This window comes from Ochlerotatus camptorhynchus, unplaced genomic scaffold, assembly GCF_037179485.1.
Source record: "Ochlerotatus camptorhynchus isolate MF236.1 unplaced genomic scaffold, CSIRO-AGI_Acam_v1.1 ptg000241l, whole genome shotgun sequence".
Lineage (NCBI taxonomy): Eukaryota > Metazoa > Arthropoda > Insecta > Diptera > Culicidae > Ochlerotatus > Ochlerotatus camptorhynchus.
In genome coordinates, this window is record NW_027040731.1 from 67,754 (window position 1) to 91,500 (window position 23,747).

Genomic DNA, 23,747 nt, shown 5'->3' on the forward strand with positions numbered 1-23,747 from the left:
ATAGCTTCACTAGTGTAAGATTTGTTGAGCATCTAAACTTGAGATTTAGATGTGTCGCCCCCCTCGAGTTTCGTATTGATTGTTGCTATTAGCGCCCCGCGGTGGAGAAGCTCTGAGTGAAAAGTACTTAATTTTGTGTAGTTTTTCATCTCCGTGTTCAATACATCGCAAGAAAAAACATCGTATGTTTGTTTCAATCAATGTCATAACGCCCACTACTAGTGGCAGCGTATGGAGTCGAAAAAAAAGAAGAAAAATGCAGAAACTTACTTTTGCAGTTTTGTAAGATTTTCTTAACATTAAAAGACTTAATTGTAGATCAAACCAGTGTTTAGAAACTGGATTGGCATGAACATGACGGACAAAGTATTGTGTGCAGTGATTATTCTGATTCCTGTGTGATAATTCTGTTAAACTTTGCTGATCACCGTCGGGAAAACCATCAAAACAACATGGCTGACAAAGTGTTGAGTGATTCTATTCTATGATAATACAAAGCTAATGAATAATGTGTAGAACAATCGAACTAAATTTTACCATCTCGCATATAAACATTGTGGTATAAATGCCGAGAAGAAAAAACCGGTAAAGATTATCGTGATGTTTTTCTTCATATGTCGGCAGCAGACATATTTTCAAAATCGCCGGATTGATCTTTATAAATGAAAGGTGAGCAGCAAACTTCGGTACTCAGCAAATGCAAGGCAAGACTGTTTCGCGATTTTAAATGCCTAGATTATGTTATATCAATTTGAATTATTTAAATGATTTTGATTGGTTGAGTCCTGTTGAGTCCAAAAAGCCGTTCGTAAGGCACTTTCGAAATATTGGAACTACCCTTGTGTTGTGCAGTACACGGTGATCGTAAAATACTGTAATATTTACTACATGGGCAATAAGAATAACTCAGAGAATCACTTCTACTCAGAGGTATGGAGAAATTTCTTAAAACTGGGAACTCAGCGCTGAGTAACTGCAGTTTTTAGAAATTTCTCATACAACTAAGTATAAGTGAGTAATTATTGCTACAGAAATGAGTAAAAGTAACGATTCTATAACATTCCCCATAATCTCATTCCCAGAATGCACCATTCCCCAGAAAAGTATGCCATGACATTGCATTAGATTGACTATTTTTGTTTATTATAGTCACTCCTGGAATCTTCTTTCGCGTATATAAAAAGAAGAGAAAAACTTCCTTAATGGGTCAAGGGGTTTTAGGAGACCTTAATGGATCAATGGGTTTTCCCTTCTTTGACAATATAAGAAATGGAAATAATTAATTCTTTGGATATACGATAAAGAAGGGAATATTCCCTTCTTTGAATATATAAAAGAGTACATGAATAATTCTTTAAATTTATGATAAAGAAGGAAATATTCCCTTCTTCGAAAATATAACAAAAAGAAAGAAATAATTATTTGGATACACAATAAAGAATTTGAATATATAGAAGAGAACATCATTAATTCGTTAAATATATGAAAAAGAAGGGAATATTCCCTTCTTCGAAAATATAACAAAAGGAAATAATTAATTATTTGGATATACGATAAAGAAGGAAATATTCCTTTCTATTCATATGTATATAAGGAAAATATATAATCAATAGCTTTTCGCAACGGATTCGGGGTAATGACTATTTGCGATAGTAACGTGTGGAATTATGTTATAAGTTTGTAATCGGAAGTTCTCTAATATAAAACTGATATATAATATCAAATGACAAAAAAGTGATAAATTACTAATTTCATCATCTTTTCTGGGGAATGGTACATTCTGTGGAATGCTTTTCTGGGGAATGTTATAGAATCAAAGTAACAGTTACCCAAAATTCCCTCCCCATGGGCATGGAGGTTGACGGTACTGAAGCAAAGGGTTATGTTTAATTTCTTTATAGGGGAATTTACGTATTCTCGTCAATCTAAGCAGCGTCTGCACTTCTACTAGCATTTTCTCAGCGTCACGCACATATATGATGTGTCTGTTCATCTGCTGCTTGCTTCTCTATCCATTCCAATCGACAGAATTTTTCAAAACGTTTTGAAAGCGTTTTTACAACGCTCCAAACTTCTCAGGTGAGTGTGACTATTGTCGGCAGTCTCTTTTTCTTCGGCAACCTTCCCATTAGAACTGCGTGTTAACCAGCTGTTCTATTATCGGCAACTCGAAATCAACCTCATTTTGTAGTGCGTATGCTTTATTTGAAGAAAAATGTAGCATTACTGGATTGCTCGAACGTTCAAATATAATCAGATTGAAGCTGAAAGGCTAAACAATCGTTTGGACACATTCAGGGAAGTGCGTTGATGGGAAAACATAGTGAAATTAACGTTTAAATTTTGGTTGCCGAAAACAGTCAATGGGTGCCGAAGCCAACATTTACCCTATTTGCAACGATGATGATTCCCTATAGTGACACATATCACCTTAATGCTTCAGTATGCACCCGAAATCCTTCTGGAACTTCGTAAATGAGCAACGCAGGGAAGTCGGCTTACCCTCTTCCATGATTTTTAATGGTGAAACTGCTGGAAATCAACAAAACATTTGCAACCTGTTCTCAGCTAAATTTGCTAGTGTGTTTGAAGCCGAGCAACTCTCCGCTAATATCATTACTTCCGCGGCCAGTAATGTTCCTTTGATCAACCAAACGCTCAGCATGGTCGAAGCCACTACAGATACGATTTCTAGAGCAGCATCTAAACTTAAGACTTCAACTAAGGCTGGACCCGATGGTGTTCCGTCGATTATTCTTAAAAAGAACATCACTTGTCTTTTAGATCCACTGCGCCGCATATTCCAGCTCTCTCTTTCCAGCGGCATCTTTGCGTCTTGCTGGAAGACTGCGGATATGTTTCCTGTTCATAAAAAGGGAAGCAAACGCGACGTAAACAACTACCGGGGAATCACGTCGCTGAGTGCTGTATCAAAACTTTTTGAATTGGTTGTCATAGAGTCCCTAAATGCGCATTGCAGGCAATATCTAAGTACAGATCAACACGGATTCATAACTGGGCGTTCCACAACTACGAACCTGCTGTGCCTAACGTGTTACATCACAGACAGTTTGATTGCTCGGACCCAAACGGACGTTATCTACACAGATCTTACGGCAGCCTTCGATAAGCTGAACCACGAAATTGCGATCGCTAAGCTTGATAGGCTAGGGATCGGTGGAAATCTTTTGAGATGGTTTCGTTCATACCTCACGGAGCGCCAATTGACAGTAACTTTGGGTACTTGTCGCTCAGCTAGCTTCTGCGCAAAGTCCGGTATACCTCAGGGCAGCCATCTGGGACCATTGGTATTTCTCCTCTACTTCGACGACGTTCACCATGTTATCACAGAGCCACGATTATCGTTTGCAGACGATCTGAAAGTTTTTCTGCGCATCCGCTCACTCGCCGACTGCCGTTCTCTCCAAAATCAGATTGACATCTTTGCTGACTGGTGTAGTCTAAACCGACTGGTGGTCAACCCAGCTAAGTGTACAGTTATTACTTTCTCACGCAGGAAACAACCGATTATTTTCAACTACAAACTACTAGGCACGACTATCGAACGGATGCACTGCGTGAAAGACTTAGGCGTTTTTCTAGACTCAAAGCTGACATACTCACACCATATATCGTATGTCGTCGACAAAGCGTCCAGAACGCTTGGCTTTGTCTTCAAGATTACTAAGAACTTCACGGACATTTACTGCTTGAAATCGCTCTATTGCTCTCTCGTACGATCTACGTTGGAATACTGCTCTGCTGTCTGGAGCCCAAACTACAATAATGGGGTCGAGCGAATTGAATCTGTTCAACGACGTTTTCTTCGCTTCGCGCTCCGTAAGCTGCCTTGGAGATACCCACTTCGTCTTCCAAGCTACGAGAATCGCTGCCAATTGATCAATATCGAGCCCTTACGTATCCGAAGAGATGTTTTCAGAGCCTTAACCGTCGCCGATACTCTGCAAGGAAGAATCGACTGCGAAGCAATTCTGCAACAAGTGAACATTAATGTTCAACCTCGATCACTACGCAACAGTCTTATGCTGAGACTTCCACTTCTTCGAACTAATTATAGCATAGGGAGCGCTATTTACGGCTTGCAGCTAGTGTTCAACCGAGTAGCGTCGATGTTCGATTTCCACTTGACACGGAATATGCTTTGCCGAAGATTCTCTGCCTTTTTTGCTGACCGAAGGCGCTTGATGCCCAACAGCTAAGTGTAAAATTTAAGACTTATACATTTTTAGTAACTAGACAATGCTTTCCTAGTTATTTTCGTTTGTAACTGTAGTATATGTTTGTCGTCTGTATAATCTGTACTTTTTTTTACAACACATCATTGGGACTATTTCTAGTCTGTTGATGCAACCATAACAAATAAACAAATATGCCTCAAACGATTAATTCTTGGTTGTTAATAGAACTTCCTTGATGAAATCGGCTGCTTCATGCAGACTGAGCAATTTTGATCATAGTTTCAGATTTGTTCTGTATACAGAGGAACTGGGTGGGCTTATTAGAAACTTCTCACCAATAAAGTAATGATCTTCTAGTAAATTTTCCATATAATTTTATTAATATTCATATTATTTTTGTTACAGTCAATTTACATTAGCTTACGATACAAGAGATTTAATATTACTTGCTCGTTTTTGCGTAAAATAATCAATATTTATTTTACTTGTAATTACCTTTAAAAGTTTTTTTTTGTGATCTGATAGATTTACCAGTTTGGTTAGAAGTTTCGAAGCTAGCGCATGTCCACAGCCCTAATAGAAAGATAGGCAGAAAAAGTGTATCATGAAGAATGATTGCATGCAGGGTTGCTTCCACTCACTTGCTATAGATGAGTGATTTTCGGAGTTTTGAATTCGTTAGATGTTGTAATGAGGATTTGTGTTGTTGGATACGGGAGGAGATTGGAGGGCGGGTGTTAAACGCATGGAGCCTGTCAATTTCGCTTTCAGAATGTCGCAGTCAGCGGTTTTATGATTCGTGAGCGCTCGCGATTCGTAGAATCGTTAATTGTTACTGCAAGTGGATTGGGCGGTTTTTGTGTGTCAGGCGCTTGCCTTTTGGCCTCTTCTTGTGTCTAACATGTGCAGAGTATCATTATAGCGTCTAATGGTTTTCAGATTCCTGGTTGCGCGAAATACATTTGTGAGAATATCTTTTGAGATTTTAGTAATCACGTTTTGTTTGTAGTTTATACTTTATTTCTTTCATGTAATTACCGTAAATAATAGTTATTCAATAATAGATAATTCATCCATATATTCAATAATAAATTTATGAATGTCTATAATTTGGATACCTAACAATTGGACAGAATCACTAGCAAGAATAGGTTGCGGAGTATTCGCCTTCGAAAATATCGATACGTTTTTCAGGGGTGTAGTTTTGGTTTTCATCAGTGGTCCGGCTCTGGTTGTGAACGATTTAAGTAGTATTTTTAGGTAACTATTTAGCTTTTAGCACAACTTTGCTTCTACGAATCCACAAAAGACATTAAATTGGAGGCGGATTCTGGTACGGAATTACAGGCTCCTATTTTGAGCAACTGATCGTCATAAAATTAAAAATTACATTTAGGTATTAGTTAACAAATGTTGATAGTAAGTTAGATATGTTATGGTATGGACTTTTGCAACGTTTTTTTCTTAGTTAATTATTCTTGAACGCAGTTAAAACTAGGAGATGAGGAAGAAATATAACCATTTGGTGCAAACGCACAAACACACACACAAACACAGATACACAAACACATCATGTCATTAGACAAGAAAACCATCCAGACATTAAAAATGACGTACGAATGAGAAGGAGACATAGAAAAAGACAGACCAGCGATTACCGAACCATAAAGTTATTCAAGAAGATTATGATTAATCAAGATCGTGAATCCGGTGTTTAATTGGTCACCATAGACTAATCCGTCCGGCATCGTAGTCACTTGAAAAAATTTCTCATCAACCCCGATCATTGCAATCCTATGGGGATAAAAAAAAGTAGCGGTTACCCAAAATTGGATAAAAAATTTACTCATTTTATGGGTAGTCCCACTTTCCCTCGAAAATGCATAATTCAAGAGCAAATTTTCATTATGTCATAAGTAACATTCGCATCAATCCGAGAAAAAATAAAGTTCTGTTTTGATGACCGAAAAGTTATTCCTATTTCCAATTAAACACATATAATCTCATAGTAATAGCAATGTTTAACATATTTAGCAGGCTTTTAATAATACAAATGCAAATCGCTAGCTTTCATGCTAAAAAATACTGGTTTTTGAGTCAAAAGTTATTATACGTCGTTTGGTGACCCCTATTGTTACTTAAGTCAAGGTGTATTTACCAGGATATTCGGGAGAATTATCAATTACGTCTCCTTACGTGCAGCCCATTCATCATTTTAGGACTACCGAAATCATCTTAGCAACAAACAGTTCGATTTATTCACTTTAATAATGAGAAAGCGAAACGACGAACGTACACTTTTCACGGGTTTCTCTGCGCTGTTACTTTAAGACAAACGGCATCTTCATAGTTATAGGGTGACTTAAGTAACATCGAAAACTATTTTGATCGGAAGGTGATTACGTCAAAAAGCGATTTGACTGGTAAATAAATTTAAAAAATGGGATGTGATCCTATATTCGGACAGTATATAGTGTAATAGCAGGAGCATCTACACACTAAGATTTTGTTTCCGTGTTCGGTAAATTTTACCGAAATCAGAACAGCTGAACGTTCGGTAAAACTTTGACCTTCATTTTAAAGGCTATTGAATTTGAAAATAATATCAAAACATGAACAACCTTGTTTAAATGATCAAATCTTGTCATTTTAGTGGAGATTTAGTTTCAAAGTAGCTGAAAAGCAATTGAATTGAATTGCATAAATTTTACCGAAAAGTTCAGCTGTTCAGATTTCGGTAAAATTTACCGAAATCGGCGATAATTTCTAAGTTTGTATAACATTCCCCAGAATGCACCATTCCCCAGAATGTACCATTCCCCAGATCAGATCAGATCATGAAATTAGTAATTTATCCTAGAATTTATCACTTTTTTTTGTCATTTGATATTATATTTCAGTTTTATATTACAGAACTACCGATCACAAACTTATAACATAATTCCACACGTTATTATCGCAAATAGTCATTACCCCGAATCCCTTGCGAAAAGCTATTGATTATATATTTTCCTTATATATTAAAAAAGGGAATATTCCCTTCTTTATCGTTTATCCAAAGAATTAATTATTTCCTTTTGTTATATTTTCAAAGAAGGAAATATTCCCTTCTTTATCATATAGGTATTTAAAGAATTAATTATTTCCTTTTCTCAAATTTTCAAAGAAGGGAATATTCCCTTCTTCGTCGCATATCCAAAGAATTAATTATTTCCTTTTCTCAAATTTTCAAGGAAGGGAATATTCCATTCTTTATCGTATATCCAAAGAATTAATTATTTTCTATTGTTATGTTTTCAAAGAAGGGAATATTCCCTTCTTTATCATATATTTAACGAATTTATTATGTTCTCTTTTACATATTCAAAGAAGGGGATATTCCCTTCTTTATCGTATATCCAAAGAGTTAATTATATCTTTTTGTTATGTTTTCAAACAAGAGGGGGAGGTAGCTCATCGATTCTTCCGGTTCGCCTTCTAGCATCGTGCTATAAGGTACCAGGCGATAACCAGGGTAGTTGATCGATAGCTCGATGACGTCATTTCTTTGGCGTCTGCTATGGGAAATTCTCATAGCAGGCGTTGACGATGGGACGTTGTCGAGTTGTTGAATAGCAACTATCGTGCTAACTCACCGATTACCTGTCGATCTGCCAAATTTGGAAAGACGTCTGCATTGAATTGTGATGCTACGCGTGAAATACTTCAGGTGACCCCCCGGTAATCCCGCGTAGGACCGAGAGGGTAAAAGGAAGAGAAGAAATTTAGTGGAAATAAAAGTTTTGTTCTGCACACACGCGTTTTGATTCAATCACCAGCAAATCTTCCGAAAACCAATTCTTTTGATATTTTTCTATGAACATTTTGGTCTATTCGAACCGGATGAACATTTTGTGATGGTTTTTGTTGATTTATGGAGATATTCTGGCGAAAATTTGTGATTTCCACCGGTTGGAAAAAATAGAAAGTTGCCAAACGACACGTTGTGCAGTAGTGTGTGTGCGCGCGAAACATGATCGATCGTGTTTGAAATACGAAATCCGAGTGAAAGAAGAATAGCAAAGAACTTCCTCGAACGTTCGGAAGTATTTGTGAAATAGTGTAGTGAAGAGTTGTGCTCATGAGTGAGGAAACTCCACATCCGGCAAGAAACATAACACCGAGAAATCTGCTCGACGCTTTGCTCGGTGTGCAATCAACAAGTTACGTATCAGTGCAACAGCAGAAACAGGAACAGAAGCAGAAAGATATGGCGAAGAACCTGGATAGGTTAATTGACCAGCGTGATTTGGCGAAGGAAAAGATGATCCGGATTCAAGAGCGGTTGGATCAGGAAAACATCAGTATTCACTGGCTCAAATTGCAACTCGAGACTCTCCGCCGGTGCAACGACGATCTGCAGAAGTCATATCTGGAGATTTGTGAACTCGTTTCGAGGGATCAACGTGACGAGTTTAGAAGAGACTACTTCCGAAACGAGGAACTGTACAACGAGCTGTTTGTGCAAGTTCAAACGGAAATCGAAAAGTGGAATGTAGAAGAAGAAGACAAACAGCGAAGAAAAATTAATGCGTTGGCGCCTGCTTTCGTGCCGCAGCAACCAGTGGTAGTGAAGAATTCGACACCTCATCTGCAGGTACCGCTGCCAACATTCGACGGCAGTCTTGAGAATTGGTACTCTTTTAAGTGTATGTTCAATACTATAATGAACAGGTACCCTGATGAGTCTCCGGCGATTAAACTTTACCACTTGAAGAATTGCCTTGTTGGAAACGCTGCTGGTAAGATTGACCAAGACGTAATCAACAACAACGATTACGATTCGGCATGGAAGATGCTAGAAGACGAGCGACTCATAATTGACACTCACATAGATGCTCTACTCAACCTCCCCAAGATGACGAGTGAGAACGGCAATGAATTGCGGAACCTACTCGATACCTGTACCAAAAATATTGACGCTTTGAAGAATCGAGAGCTACCTGTGGGAGGACTTTCGGAAATGATACTGGTCAATGTAATTTCCAAACAGTTGGATAAAGAAACAAGGAAACTGTGGGAATCCCAGCTCCCAGTGGATGAGCTGCCTACGTATGCTGATATGGTTGATTTCTTACGCGAGCGAGGTCGCATTCTGCAGAAAATGAAAGGCTACAATGAACCACGACCTCCCGCTCCAACGAAGCTGAAAAGTAAACCGGAACAGAAAACTATTCAAGGGAGGAATTTCATACAAACATCCAGCCAGGCCAAAGATGCATGTTTCTGCTGCAGTGGTGATCACCTGATCTACAAGTGTGACATTTTCCGAGGACTCACTGTCAATGAACGGTTCATCAAAGTGAAGCAAATCGGTCTTTGCTTCAATTGCCTACGACGCGGCCATCGTACGGGTGAGTGCAATTCTGAAAGGACGTGTAAAACATGCAAGCGAAAACATCATACTCTCCTGCATGAAGATAAGCCCACAGCTTACAAGACACTGGCAAGCCAATCAACTGCGTCAGTTCCCGCTGTTGCAGAAGATCATCGTGAGATTGCTGTACAAACACATGGATCTATCAACTGTGCAAATTCGTTCATGCTGAAACAACATGTGCTCCTTTCGACCGCAGAAGTGCTTGTGTGTGATTCCGGAAATAAAACTGTGGTATGCCGTGCCTTGTTGGACTCAGGATCTGATTCGAACTTAATCTGTGAAGCTCTTGCGAGAAAATTGAACATTGTCATGGAAAACGTCAACATCCCAATCAGCGGGGTCAATAACGCTGAAACGCAAGTTAAGTATAAGCTTTGTGCAAAGATCAGCTCTCGCGTTAATTCGTTCAACGCCTTTCTAGACTTTTTGGTGGTACCAACGATCACCACCAATCTGCCACTCATGAAGGTCGACATACGTTCGTGGACAATTCCCGCAAGCCTAGCTTTGGCGGATCCATCGTTTCACGTTCCCGACGAAATCCAAATGATCATCGGCGCTGAACTATTTTTCGAATTACTGAAGGGCGGCCGTATGAAGCTTGCAGGCGGAACACCCATGTTGGTTGAAACACATCTTGGATGGATTGTCAGCGGTCCCGTCAAGGTGGATCAAGGCGGTCCGAATCGTAGAGTTTGCCAATTAAACCTCACCGACGAACAACTCAATCGCACCCTCGTGAAGTTCTGGGAGTTAGAAACATGCCAGGAAGCCTTACCATACACACCAGCAGAACAAGCCGTAGAGAAACATTACGAGCGAACATTTTCCCGTGAGGAAACAGGTCGATACACTGTCAGACTGCCATTCAACGAAAACAAGGTTCAACTTGGCAATTCCTTGGAAACCGCACGGACACGTTTCAATCGTCTACTACGATCGTTCGTCAACGAAAACAAGAAAAATCGATACACTGAATTCATGACAGAATACTTGGCCCTCGGTCATATGATTGAGGTCCATGACAATCCCAATGATTGCTACTTCTTACCTCATCACGCCGTTTACAAGGAGTCAAGCTCGACGACAAAAATCCGTGTAGTGTTTGACGCTTCGGCGAAGACCACGTCAGGTCTCTCGCTGAACGATGCTTTAGAGACAGGACCAACAGTGCAAAACGACCTTATCACAATTCTCCTCCGATTTTGCTGCTTTCCTGTGGCAATAACAGCAGATGTTCCGAAGATGTATCGTCAGGTGTATGTCCACAAAGATGATAGGAAGTATCAACGCACTCTATGGCTGAATTCAAATAACGAAGTCGGAACATTCGAGTTGACAACTGTAACGTACGGTTGTTCCAGTGCACCATACCTGGCAACGCGCACATTGATGCAATTGGCAAAGGATGAAGCATCTGAGCTGCCCCTCGCAGCCAGAGTCATTGAAGATAACAGCTATATCGACGACTTTCTTACTGGGGCAAATACCGAGCAAGAGGTGATTGAAATCTGCAAGCAACTTACGGAACTACTGAGGCGAGGAGGATTTGGAGTTCACAAGTTCTGCTCCAATAGTGAAGTTGTTCGAAACAGTATTCCGGTTGAACTCCAAGAAACACTGCTAAACGTTGAAGATGCTGACATTAACAGTGTGATCAAAACTCTCGGCTTGATTTGGAATCCCAACGACGACTACTTTACCTTCATCGTGAACCCACTTGATGGTAGACTGCCGAATCCCATACCAACCAAACGCAGCGTACTTTCTGCCATTGGACTTCTCTTTGATCCATGTGGTTACATTGGACCTGTGACTACGACAGCAAAATTGCTGATGCAAGATTTGTGGCGAATCAAGCTAGGATGGGACGAAGAATTGCCGGACGACCAGTACCAGTTGTGGACAATTTTCCGGGAGCAGCTGCCATCTGTCAACAAACTACAAAAGAAGCGGTGTGTAATCTCAAGCGACGCAGTAGCAATAGAACTTCACGGATTTTCGGATGCTTCCAAGCGTGCTTACGGGGCAGTCTTGTACACGAGGTGCATCTCCCCCGATAGCACGGTAAATGTTGAGCTGGTTTGTAGCAAGTCGAGAGTGGCTCCTTTAAAACCAACGACTATTCCTCGTCTCGAACTGTGTGGAACTTTGCTTCTAGCGCGTCTGGTGGAAAAAACTGTAGCTGCAATGAAAGTTTCTTTTTCGAATGTGATACTTCACACGGATTCGCAAGTATGTTTGAGCTGGATGAAAAAATCACCGCTTGCTTTGAACCAGTTTGTTGCAAATCGTGTCGCAACGGTACATGAACTGACCCACGATTACGAATGGTGCTATGTGAGATCTCAAGACAACCCTGCGGACATAATCTCGCGTGGGGTACTACCAGCAGAACTACTCACGATGGAGCATTGGTTTAAAGGTGCACCTTCATTGTGGCTGCAGAATCCAGTACACGATGAAGGCAGGATTTGTTTGGACGACAACGAACTTCCAGAACTCAAGTCAACGACTGTTGTAACTGCTGTACATCAGAAAACACACATCGATTTGAATAAGGTGAGCAATTTTCGACGGCTGCAAAGAGCGTGGGCGTATGCATTGCGGTTCATCAAGAAAATACGCACGAAGGTTTGTAATACGTCTGACTTACAAGCACAAGAAATCGCTGAGGCAACACATGTAATCGTCCTTCTGGTGCAGAAGGAAGAATTTCAGGAACTTTTCAACGCACTGAAGGATAAAAAGAAGAAGTTGAAGCAGTACCAAGGTCTTGCTCCATTCATTGACACCGACGGACTCATTAGGGTTGGCGGTCGTCTCAAGTACTCGTCAATACCTTATGATGGAAGACATCAAATCTTGCTACCGGAGAAACACCATGTGACTCAAATCATTGTCCGTCAGTTACACGAGGAACATTTTCATGTCGGGCAGCGAGGCTTGCTGTCTATCGTGCGTGAACGATACTGGCCTATAAACGCAAAGCTGCTGATAAAGAGGATCGTCTCCAAGTGCTATGTCTGCTTTCGCCATAACCCAAAGCCAGTGAATCAATTCATGGGCAACCTACCGAACTATCGAATTACACCGTCGCCTGTGTTTTCGAATACTGGAGTCGACTATGCTGGTCCAGTGTATCTCAAGGAAGTTGGTCCGGGTAGAAAGAAAACTGAATACAAGGCCTATATTGTTGTGTTTATTTGTTTGGCCACCAAGGCAATTCATATTGAAGTGGTATCCAACTTAACGGCCGAGAATTTCATCGCTTCGCTGCAGCGCTTCATTAGCAGACGTGGTATGGTAACCAACATGTATTCCGACAATGGGACGACTTTCGTCGGTGCAAATCATGAGCTGGCAGAGTTGCGCATCTTGTTTGACGATCAAGCCCATCAACGAAAACTCAACGATTTCTGTACTTCGAAGGGAATTCAATGGCACTTTATCCCTCCGCGCAGCCCCCACTTTGGTGGTATGTGGGAGGCTGGGGTAAAATCAGCTAAGCACTATTTGAAGCGTGTCATCGGTGAAACCCGGCTAACATTTGAAGAGATGACGACTTTCTTAGCCCAATGTGAAGCCATCTTGAACAGCAGACCTCTAATTCCAGTTTCAGACGATCCAAATGACATCGAAGTACTGACTCCATCGCACTTCCTTATTGGAAGATCGGCCTTGAGTATTCCTGAACCGTCATACTCCGAAGTGAAAGTTGGCCGACTAAATCGTTGGCAACACATCCAGTTGATGAAGGAGCATTTCTGGAAGCGCTGGTCGGCTGAATATTTGCATCATCTACAGTCCAGGCCGAAGTGGCATAACGAAGTTACCAAGATCGAGATTGGCGCTTTGGTAGTATTGAAGGACGACAATGCTCCCCCACATCAGTGGCGTCTAGGACGCATAGTGACAACGCACCCTGGACAGGATGAAATAGTGCGGGTGGTGACGATCCGCACAAACACTGGAGAATACCGACGAGCTATATCGAAGATCTGTTTTCTCCCAACTGTTGATCCGATGGACTCAACGGGGGGAGTATGATGCTACGCGTGAAATACTTCAGGTGACCCCCCGGTAATCCCGCGTAGGACCGAGAGGGGAAAAGGAAGAGAAGAAATTTAGTGGAAATAAAAGTTTTGTTCTGCACACACGCGTTTTGATTCAATCACCAGCAAATCTTCCGAAAACCAATTCTTTTGATATTTTTCTATGAACAAATTGTCTCATATAATAATATTCCGCCCACTATATCACACGAAATTGCGAGTAGTTGAGTGGAATGGAGATAAGTTAAGCATTGGGTACAGGACCAAGTCTCCCCTGGGTGGTGTCAGAAGATGAGCGCAATAGAATCATCAAGTTGCCATAAGGCACGGAATGAGACTATTGCATGGCTGGGTAGTCAAAGTCTTCCATTCGTTAGTCATTTCAGGTGGATTAGAACAGGTTTAGGTTTAGGGTGGGCGTTGGCCAGATTTGGATTTTTCAGATATAATCCTAAATAGGACCTAGATTATTTAATACACTAGTAACCTCAACTTCTGTCACAATGTTTCATTGTGACTAATCAACACTCAATGGGTAAAATATCAAATTTGCGGTAAATTTGAAAAAAAGGGAACTTGGAGTGTAGAGTGCACTGCCCACTGGACGATTCTGAAGCCTGACCAAGTGAGTGGGTTACGGGTTTATTTGATTGTACGTCATTTCCAAGTTATATATAGATACATTCATACCATTGGCATTTTGTATTTGAGATAAGACAGAGACAGGATGCGGAGGGCCCGCTTAGGGGGAGCGTAACCCATGTTATGGCTTCCATTTATTAAATAGTTCAGATAGGCTGGAAATGATAGGTTCATGGTGAGAAAATGTACCATATGGTGCCCGTTCACTGATCAAAATTAGATTCAAATCGTCAGGCCCTGCCCTGGAATAAGGGAATTGACGATGATTTGTCAAGTTTCATTTTGCATTTGCATATAATTGTAAGTTTAGGTTTGCTTTTGTAATTGTAAGATAGATAGTTTGCCTCAATTGAAACATTGAGTTAAACATGACGAATCATACCTCTAAAATAGTAGTAGTTACAGTGCCGCATTATCTAACTTTTGTTTTGTTTGTTTACATATAACTAATACTAATACCTCCTTGTTTTCTCTCTAATTTGTCTGCTATGTCCCACCATCACGATGAGAGATGAGCTACCGTACATGGTACACGCTCATATACACTCCCAAAATAGTATGCCGCAAGTAAGTATATCACAGAGGCAACTAAAGATCCAGAAACAAAAACCGAAAACGCTGAACGGCAGATTGGTTTACAGTGGTCGACCAGGGTGTGTGCGGATAAATTACAAAATTACAATTAGGGTAGATGTACCAGTTATGGCTGTGCGTTCCTGTTGTGGTGTGTTCCAATCATGGCCTATGGAAATCCTATATGCCATAATTGGAACACATCATAATAGGAGCGTATAGCCATAACTGGTACATCTACCCTACATCATTATTCCATACATCAGCTTGAATTACGTTGATCGATATTAAATTTTTTTTGCTGTGCACTACACCACCGGAGCCAGCAAAGTTCAACAATCCATCGTTGCTTATGCCTTTGTTGTCGTTTGGAACCAGTTTTGCGAGGTAGGTGACGATTGTGCGTATTTCTCGCGTAAATTTTGAAAAGGGCCTAGCCTGAACAATACGTAAAGAGCAAATTGAAACATTGTACGTCGCGTGAATGTGGAACTTAATGAAGGCCTAAGTACTTTTTCGTAGTTTTTAGTTTTCGGATTTGAAAGATCGTCGGTTACAGTAGCCTGCTTACTGAGCAGAAAAACGCGGTCCCAGGTCCTTACATATCAAAGAGATTTATAGTAAAATCGCTTGTATATCGTGTATTTTGCGAAACTCGTTGTTGTCGTTGGTTCCGGGTTTGAATGGATACAAAAATTTGAGCAACGGTATTATGTGATATGAGGGGCTCGGTGGCCTTAGAGCAACCGTTTTTGCTTACTGAGCAGAACATCATGAGTCTAATCTCAGGCCCATCCACAATCAAGATTCGTCAATCGTTTTATTTGTTAATATGACTACATGGTAATAACAGCAACTCGGTGATTAAAAAGGTGCTCGTCTGCCTAGTGGCAAACGTTTTTGCTTACTGAGCAGAAGACCGTGGGTTTAGTCCCAAGCTCCTTCGCGTTATATGATCGTTAGGACATTAATTCAGCTTATCGTTTACCAAAACGAACCCTGCTGCAAACCCAACCCTCTTATCCAACATCCCAGTGATTCCTCGTGGAAGTGCAGAGGTGTTCTCGGCTTCCATCAAAGCGAGTGTCATGTCAACACAATCCTTCCCATTCCTTTCTTGACCTGTGTTCGGGCGCGGCCGGCGCTGGTATTGCCTAATTCAAGATCACCAGTTTTTACACATTGAGGATGATTGCTAGTCCCAAGCATCGTCTATTGGTTCTCTGTGTAATTACAGCTGATCTGGCAATAACAGAGTAGCAACCGTGGGCGGTCAATCAAGCTCAAGCTCTTTTTGTTATGTTTTCAAACAAGAGAATATTCCCTTCTTTTTCATATTATTTACAAATTAAAAGTAGGAAATATTCCATTCTTTATCGTATATCCAAAGAATTAATGATTTCCTTTTCTTAAATTTTCAAAGAAGGGAAAACCCCTTGATCCATTAAGGTCTCCTAAAACCCCTTGACCCATTAAGAAGTTTTTCTCTTCTTTTTATATACGCGAAAGAAGATTCCAGGAGTGGCTATAACAAACAAAAATAGTCAATCTAATACATGGTATACTTTTCTGGGGAATGGTTCATTCTGGGGAATGGTGCATTTTGGGGAATGAGATTATAGGGAATGGTTTTCTTGGGAATGGTTTTCTGGGGAATGTTATAAAATCGGAGCATCGATTGACACTGATAGCTCGACTTTGTTTACCTTTGTTACTTTCGACGTAATGAGAATTTGCTCTTGAATTTATAGGCCTCTAAACCCCGTTTTGATGAAACAATTTTCAAAATTTTGCCGGTGAGACAAAAAAACGTAAGAATTCCATAAGAACCATTTATGAATTCGGTATGACTTGCATTGATTTGCTTTATGAAAAATAATGTTGGCAAATTGAAATGGTTGAAGCCTCTCTCGCGCGAACCGTACACCCACGCAAACCAACAACGCCATCGGGTAGGATAAATTCTGCCCTTCACGATAGTGCTATTGGTTTTCGTGGGCGTTCTTCGGTTCACGTGAAAAGGGTTCCCCCCTCGAATGCTACGTCATTTATGTATGTTCCCTTAACAGATTAATCATCACCGTACATTGTTTATTGCTCTGTACTAATAATAAATGATTAAGCACAGCATTTGATATTTTAGTAGGAATGCTGGATTTAGTCGTATTGGAAATCATTTGTTTTTTAATCAACCCTTAATTGAATTGGATTTATTTCTATAGGTAGGGGAAGGATGGGACATAGTGAACAGGTGGGGCATAGTGAGCATCCCGTACTTTGGCTCTGGATCTCCAGCTGAAAATTTTCATGTATTTCCAAATGGTTTCCTACCATTCCCATACATTTGAAAGTGACTTGCCCTCTGGATGTGGATTATGTCAAAAACAATAAAACATGATTAATTGACTTTACTTACTTTTCGCTTCGCACACTTTAGTACCCATTTGGGTGAAATAAACTTTTTTTTTTCTTGATTTGTTTTCCGTAGGAATGAGGAAGAAATACAATCATCTGGTGCAAACACACAAACACACACACACACACACACACACACACGCGCGCACAGATACACAAACACATCATGACATTCGACAAGAAAACATCCAGACATTAAAACTGACGTACGAATGAGAAGAAGACATAGACAAAGACAGACCAGCGATTACCGAGCCATAAAGATTTTCAAGAAGATTATGATTAATCAAGATCGTGAATCCGGTGTTTAATTGGTCACCATAGACTAATCCGTCCGGCATCGTAGTCACTTGAAAATTTTTCTTATCAACCCCAATCATTGCAATCCTATGGGGATAAAAAAAAATAAAGTGGAAAATTAAACTTTTTTAATTTAGCAATCAAACCTTCATGCCAAGCACTTTGGAATGCTTTTTCTATGTCTAGAAGAACAACTCCAGTTGAGTGGCTTTCAGATTTGTTTGAACGAATTAAATTGGTAACTTTTAAGAGTTGATGAGTAGTTGAATGCCCATGGCGAAATCCAAACTACTCATCTGCAAAAAATGAGTTCGTATTGATGTGAAGCATCATTCCATTTAAAATTATCTTTTCAAAAAGTTTACTTATTGAAGAAAGCAAACTTATTGGACGGTAGCTTTGTCCGGCTTCAAAATTGGAACAACTTTTGCCTTTTTCCATTTATCAGGAAAGTATGCCAAATAGAAACATATGTTAAATAATTTTACCAAAAAAGACAAGGTACTCTTTGGGAGTTTTTTAATGAGGATATAGAAAATTCCATCATCACCTGGAGTTTTCATATTATGAAACTTTTTAATTATAGATCTTACTTCGTCCAAATCAGTCCCCCAGGAATCATCAAAAATATTTTCCCGGGAGAAACTATTCAGTTAATCCCGAGCAACCTGATTCTCAATAGGACTAGTAAGACCCAAACTGAAATTATAGGAACTCTCGAATTGCTTGGCAAGTTTCTGAGCTTTCCGTTGATTTTGGCGATCACGAAGCCTTCGTATGAGCTCGCAACCACTTCTTGAATGGGGTATCTGCCCATAACTTGTATAGCAGCCATCCCAGCTCTATCCGCTACCCAGTTACCGTTATCGGGAGGGACTCGTTACGGTTCCGCAATGATTGCAACGTCGTACTTTGTTTCTGTTGTCGACTGCCACAACAGTTGCTGAGCAATGTCGCAATGATTGAGGTTTATTTGGGTTACCTCCATTACTGTTGGCCTGCCATCGCCTTTTTGTATGCTAGGCATTTGAAGCCTCCCGTCGTATGATCGTTACCGTCCTCTTTTTTGCAGAGCATACACCTCGGATGCTTCGTGCAGCCTCTTGCAATATGGCCTTTCTCTCCGCATTTCCTGCACAGATCAGATCTGTCAGGGCCATTGCAGTTCCTCGCCTGGTGACCGAATCCCATGCACTTGAAGCATCGCTCCAGTTGCTTGGTAACCCGAGGAGTGGCTTTCAGCGAGCACAATGACCAGCCAACCTTGACCTTGCCCGTCTCCAACAGCTTATTCGCTGCAACTGTCGAAAGCCGTATAACCGCCGTTTGCATGCCGCCGTACGCCTTCCTCATGCGGATTGACATCGGGACATCTCCCAGATCGCAGTGCACTCTGAACGCACTTCTTAGCTCCACTTCTGTGGTGATCTCGTCCAGGTCCCTGCACTCGAGCACTGTCTCCTGGGATAGAGCTCTTACGCTCGCCCCTTCCCCAAGAGACTTTTCGACAAGCTCCTTGAAGGCTGAGCTCTTGATAGCAGGATCCTTCTTCAGCTCAAAGAGGATCTCGCCTTTATGGGTTCGCCTGGTTTTCACCACGTTCTCTCCTAGTTGCTTCAACTCCGGATCCTCTCGTACCTTCCGGAGGAGTGCTGCATACGACGGTTTGTCCTTAGCTTCAGAGCATCGCCCTTACTTCGCTCCCGACGAGTCCTGGGTATCTCCTTCTTCTGTTCAGCTTTCTTCTTCACGTCTTTTTCCTTCCGTTTTTTCCACTTCTCCTTCTGCTTCTCGACGGTACGCCAGCCTTCCTCCTTGTTATCTTCTTTGTCGTTCTTGACTTTTTTCAACTCCTCTTCCTCTCCTCGCGTTTCCCTTTTCCTCTTCTCCGAGCGTGGATTTCGAGGTCCCTTTGGCGTCTCCTGTATTTCAGCTGCTGCTTTCTCCTTGGCCTCGATCAGCGCCCTTTCGGCAGTCACGGATCTCGTCCTCAGCGCATCCTGTTCACGTTCGGTAGCAATAATGGCGGATTTGATGCCCGTCACCATTTCCTTTATTGCCTTGTGGACGTTGTTCTTATCCTTGATGAAGTCATGGAGTTCATTGATCCTCCTCCTGACCTCCATCATAAGACCTAGCTCTCCTTGGTGTCCTTGCTGCTCACCTTGGGGTTTACTGCTGCTGTTGGAACTCGCTGTGGCCTCCAGGTTCAACACTGGTTATCTCTGCAATATCCCGCTCCTTGCGAACACGTCGCTCCTCCGTTTTCAATTTCTGGCGTCTTGCCGTCGTCCTTCATATTTTTTTGGGTTTTCTCATTTTCTTCTTTTTTGTTTTTTTCTCCGTTTTTCTCCATTCTGTTGGGTCCCCCCTTCGGGCCGCTATCTCCACTCGTTGTATGTAGTCGCCTATCGTGATCCCATGGTTATCTATGCAAGCAGGGAGGCCATGCTAGGGTTGACACGGTCCTTCATCGGGGCCGTGTTCAGAGCCAGATCGGTGTAAGTCAGGAATGTTACATCTGAGCCTACTACTCACCAACCACCAATTGGTGACGAGTTTTGAACGTATCCGGAGGCCTGCCAAGGTTTTACCGGGACGGGGGCAGCCGCACTATTAGCCCACTCGCCATTTCAAGAAGGTGTCACCCTTCTTTACTTAGGGAGCAGAATAGTATGAATAGTATGGTAATAGTATGTGAACTCTGTGTGTGTGTGTGTGTGTGTGTGTGTGTGTGTGTGTGTGTGTGTGTGTGTGTGTGTGTGTGTGTGTGTGTGTGTGTGTGTGTGTGTGTGTGTGTGTGTGTGTGTGTGTGTGTGTGTGTGTGTGTGTGTGTGTGTGTGTGTGTTTTTTTTTTTTTTTTTTTTTATAGTTAGGTTTAGGAAAGCTTCAAGAAGCCTGGCCTGTAGTGAAGGTGGCACGGTGTGGTATCCACTAGTTGCCTAGTGCAGCTCCACTAAAACCCATTCCTTACTCTCTCCTCTGCCTGGATCCCCCCGGGACCACTGTGAAGCGACTACTTCGGGGGGTGGCTGTGCTCATGCACTTGTCGTACTCTCAGCGCTAGCTGGCGTTGCTAGATCGCTGCTCTTCTCTCCATTTACGCTGCAGCTCTGACATAATCTGTGTGACTGCCCTGCTGACGGCATTCCAAGAGTCCTCCTCTCGACACATTTCATCGACGACATTCTCCACGTTAAGGACGGGCATCTCCGTTCGCACTGCCTCGAACCTTGGACAGTCAAAGACCACATGCTCCGGCGTTTCATCGACGTTGCCACACTCCGGACAGAGGGGTGACGCTGCGTGTCCGAACCGATGCAGGTATTTCCTGAAGCAGCCGTGGCCAGACAGGAACTGCGTTAGGTGGAAATTGACTTCTCCGTGTTTTCTGTTCACCCAGGTCGAAAGAATCGGTATTAGTCTATGTGTCCATCTACCGTTCTCCGTCGTGTTCCACTCCTGTTGCCACTTAGCCAATGACTCCACTCTCACAACTTTCCGTACTCTTCCGGCTTCTCTCTGCCTGTAGCACTCACTGTCCTCCGCCAGGGTGATGCCGATAGGGATCATACCGGCGATAACGCATACTGCTTCCGACGAGATGGTTCTGTACGCACTCACGACTCGCATGGCCATGAGCCGGAACGTACTGCTCAGTTTCCTTTGGTTCTGCTTCGTTTCCAGCGCTGGAACCCAGGCTGGACCTCCATATCTCAGTATCGATGATGACACGCTGGCCAGAAGACGCCTCTTGCTACTGCTGGGACCAGCGTTGTTCGGCATGATTCTAGCTATCGCGTTGATGGCCTTCGAAGCCTTCTCACAGGCATATTCGACGTGGCTGTTGAAGTTTAGCCGGTCATCGATCATCACGCCCAGGTATTTTAACACACGCTTCGAGGCTATGGTGTGCTCCCCGACGGTGATTTCCGCCCGCTGTACCGCTTTACAGTTACTGACCAATAACACTTCCGTTTTGTGGTGGACTATTTGCAGCTTCGCTCCTTTCATCCAGTTACCAATCATGTCGATTGCCTCGGTTGACAACACTTCCACCTCTTCCAGCGTCTCGCCTGTTACCGTCAAGACGACGTCGTCCGCAAAGCCAACGATCTCAACTCCTTTGGGCAGTTTCAGCGTTAGCACGCCGTTGTACATCCCGTTCCAGAGCGTTGGACCAAGGATGGAGCCTTGTGGAACTCCCGCTGTGATCCTAATCGATCTCTGTCCCATGTCTGTCTCGTAGACCAGAACCCGGTTCTGGAAATAACTCCTCAGGATCCTGCACAGGTAGTCAGGGACCCTCATTCTATGCAGTGCTTCGGCGATGGCCTCCCAGCTGGCGCTGTTGAACGCATTCTTGACGTCGATCGTTATGACGGCGCAATATCGATCTCCTCTCCGCTTCTGTTTGGACGCCTTTTCAGCTCTCTCGACCACTGTCCGAATTGCATCCACCGTCGATCTCCCTTTCCGGAATCCGAACTGCCTCTCCGACAATCCGTGCTCACTCTCCGTGTATTTCGTCAGCCTGTTTAGGATGATCCTCTCCAAGAGTTTTCCGAGTGTATCCAGCAGGCATATAGGCCTGTATGATGCTGGATCCCCCGGCGGTTTTCCTGGTTTCGGCGGCAACACTAGCTTCTGTATCTTCCACCTGTCAGGGAAGTGACCCTCGTTCAGGCATTTCTGCAGCACCATCCTGAACATGTCCGGGGATGACTGGATCGCCGCTTTCAACGCTACGTTGGGGATTCCATCCGGACCGGGAGCTTTCTTCACCTTCAATCCTTTCGCCACTACTACGAGCTCCTCGTTGGTGATTTCGACGTTATCTCCCTCTCTTTCTCCGTACGGTGTAGGTGGCCAGGTTGTTGGGTCGTGCTTCGGGAAAAGTCCTTCCACGATGACTATCAGCTTCTCTGGGCACATTTCAGCGGGCATCGTTGGACCTCTGATCTTCGCCATCACGACTCGGTATGCGTCGCCCCAGGGGTTGGCATCAGCGTCTTGACACAGCTCCTTAAAACAGTTCGACTTGCTCTGCTTAATCACTCGTTTAAAAGCGGCCCTGGCCGCTCGAAACACTTCTCTTCGTTCCTCTCTGTCTGCTTCCGTTCTTGCTCTCTGAACACGTCTTCTGGCTCTGAGACAACTAGCGCGGAGAGTACTAAGTGCCTCGTTCCACCAGTAGACTGGACGCCGTCTGTTATTTGGCTCCAGTTTCCTCGGCATGGTCGTGTCACATGCTCTCACTAACGTTTCTGTCAGCTCGTCCGCATTTAGATCTACGGGACTCCCGTCCACACGAAGTGCCTCAACGAACAAATCCTTGTCGAAAGCTTTCGTCTTCCACTTTCGGTCACAAGTTCTCGTCCTCCGTACTGCCACAGTATTCCGTTGACCGATGCCATATCGTATCGCCTGATGGTCGCTATGGGTATATCCTTCACACACTCTCCAATCCATGTTTGCCATCAGCGACGGACTGCAGAAAGTAACGTCGATAATGGATTCTCGGCCATCTCTGCGAAAAGTGCTGCTGGTGCCTTTATTGGCCAGCATAACTTCCAGTTTTGCCAGAGCTTCCAGCAGACTGTGCCCTCTTGCATTGGAACACCTGCTTCCCCACTCCACTGCCCAAGCATTGAAGTCTCCTCCGATGACTACCGGTCGTCGTCCGACCAGCTCTTCGGTAAGTCCATCAAGCATCTCGTAGAACTTCTCAATCGTCCATCGGGGGGGTGCGTAACAACTACACATGAAGATTCCGTTGATTTTGGCGATGACGAAGCCTTCGTATGAGCTCGCAACCACTTCTTGAATGGGGTATCTGCCCATAACTTGTATAGCTGCCATCCCAGCTCTATCCGCAACCCAGTTACCGTTATCGGGAGGGACTCGATACGGTTCCGCAATGATTGCAACGTCGCACTTTGTTTCTGTTGTCGACTGCCACAACAGTTGCTGAGCAATGTCGCAATGATTGAGGTTTATTTGGGTTACCTCCATTACTGTTGGCCTGCCATCGCCTTTTTGTATGCTAGGCATTTGAAGCCTCCCGTCGTATGATCGTTACCGTCCTCTTTTTTGCAGAGCATACACCTCGGATGCTTCGTGCAGCCTCTTGCAATATGGCCT

At 42.9% G+C, this 23,747-nt stretch overlaps 2 protein-coding genes across 2 annotated transcripts in view; both read left to right on the plus strand.

The window, feature by feature from the left end:
* Nucleotides 1–229: 229 nt before the first annotated feature.
* Nucleotides 230–23,747, plus strand: part of PlexB (plexin B) — a 122,689-nt gene continuing 99,171 nt past the window's right edge. Inside the window, exon 1 of the mRNA XM_065225929.1 lies at nucleotides 230–669. The gene's annotated coding sequence lies outside the window, so the exon portion shown is untranslated. The remainder of the gene's footprint in view (nucleotides 670–23,747) is intronic.
* LOC135704456 (uncharacterized) lies at nucleotides 9,049–14,080 on the plus strand. The gene is made up of 2 exons (XM_065225928.1): nucleotides 9,049–10,086; nucleotides 10,285–14,080. Exons 1-2 carry the CDS (start codon nucleotides 9,097–9,099, stop codon nucleotides 13,666–13,668), a joined length of 4,374 nt encoding a protein of 1,457 aa, XP_065082000.1. The 5' UTR covers nucleotides 9,049–9,096; the 3' UTR covers nucleotides 13,669–14,080.

Bases quoted from the DNA above. Each gene is read 5' to 3' on its own strand.
- LOC135704456 (XM_065225928.1), top strand. From the start codon at position 9,097: ATGACGAGTGAGAACGGCAATGAATTGCGGAACCTACTCGATACCTGT. The intron at 10,087-10,284 runs GTCGACATACGT...GGTCCCGTCAAG, and splicing joins CCAATCTGCCACTCATGAAG to GTGGATCAAGGCGGTCCGAA.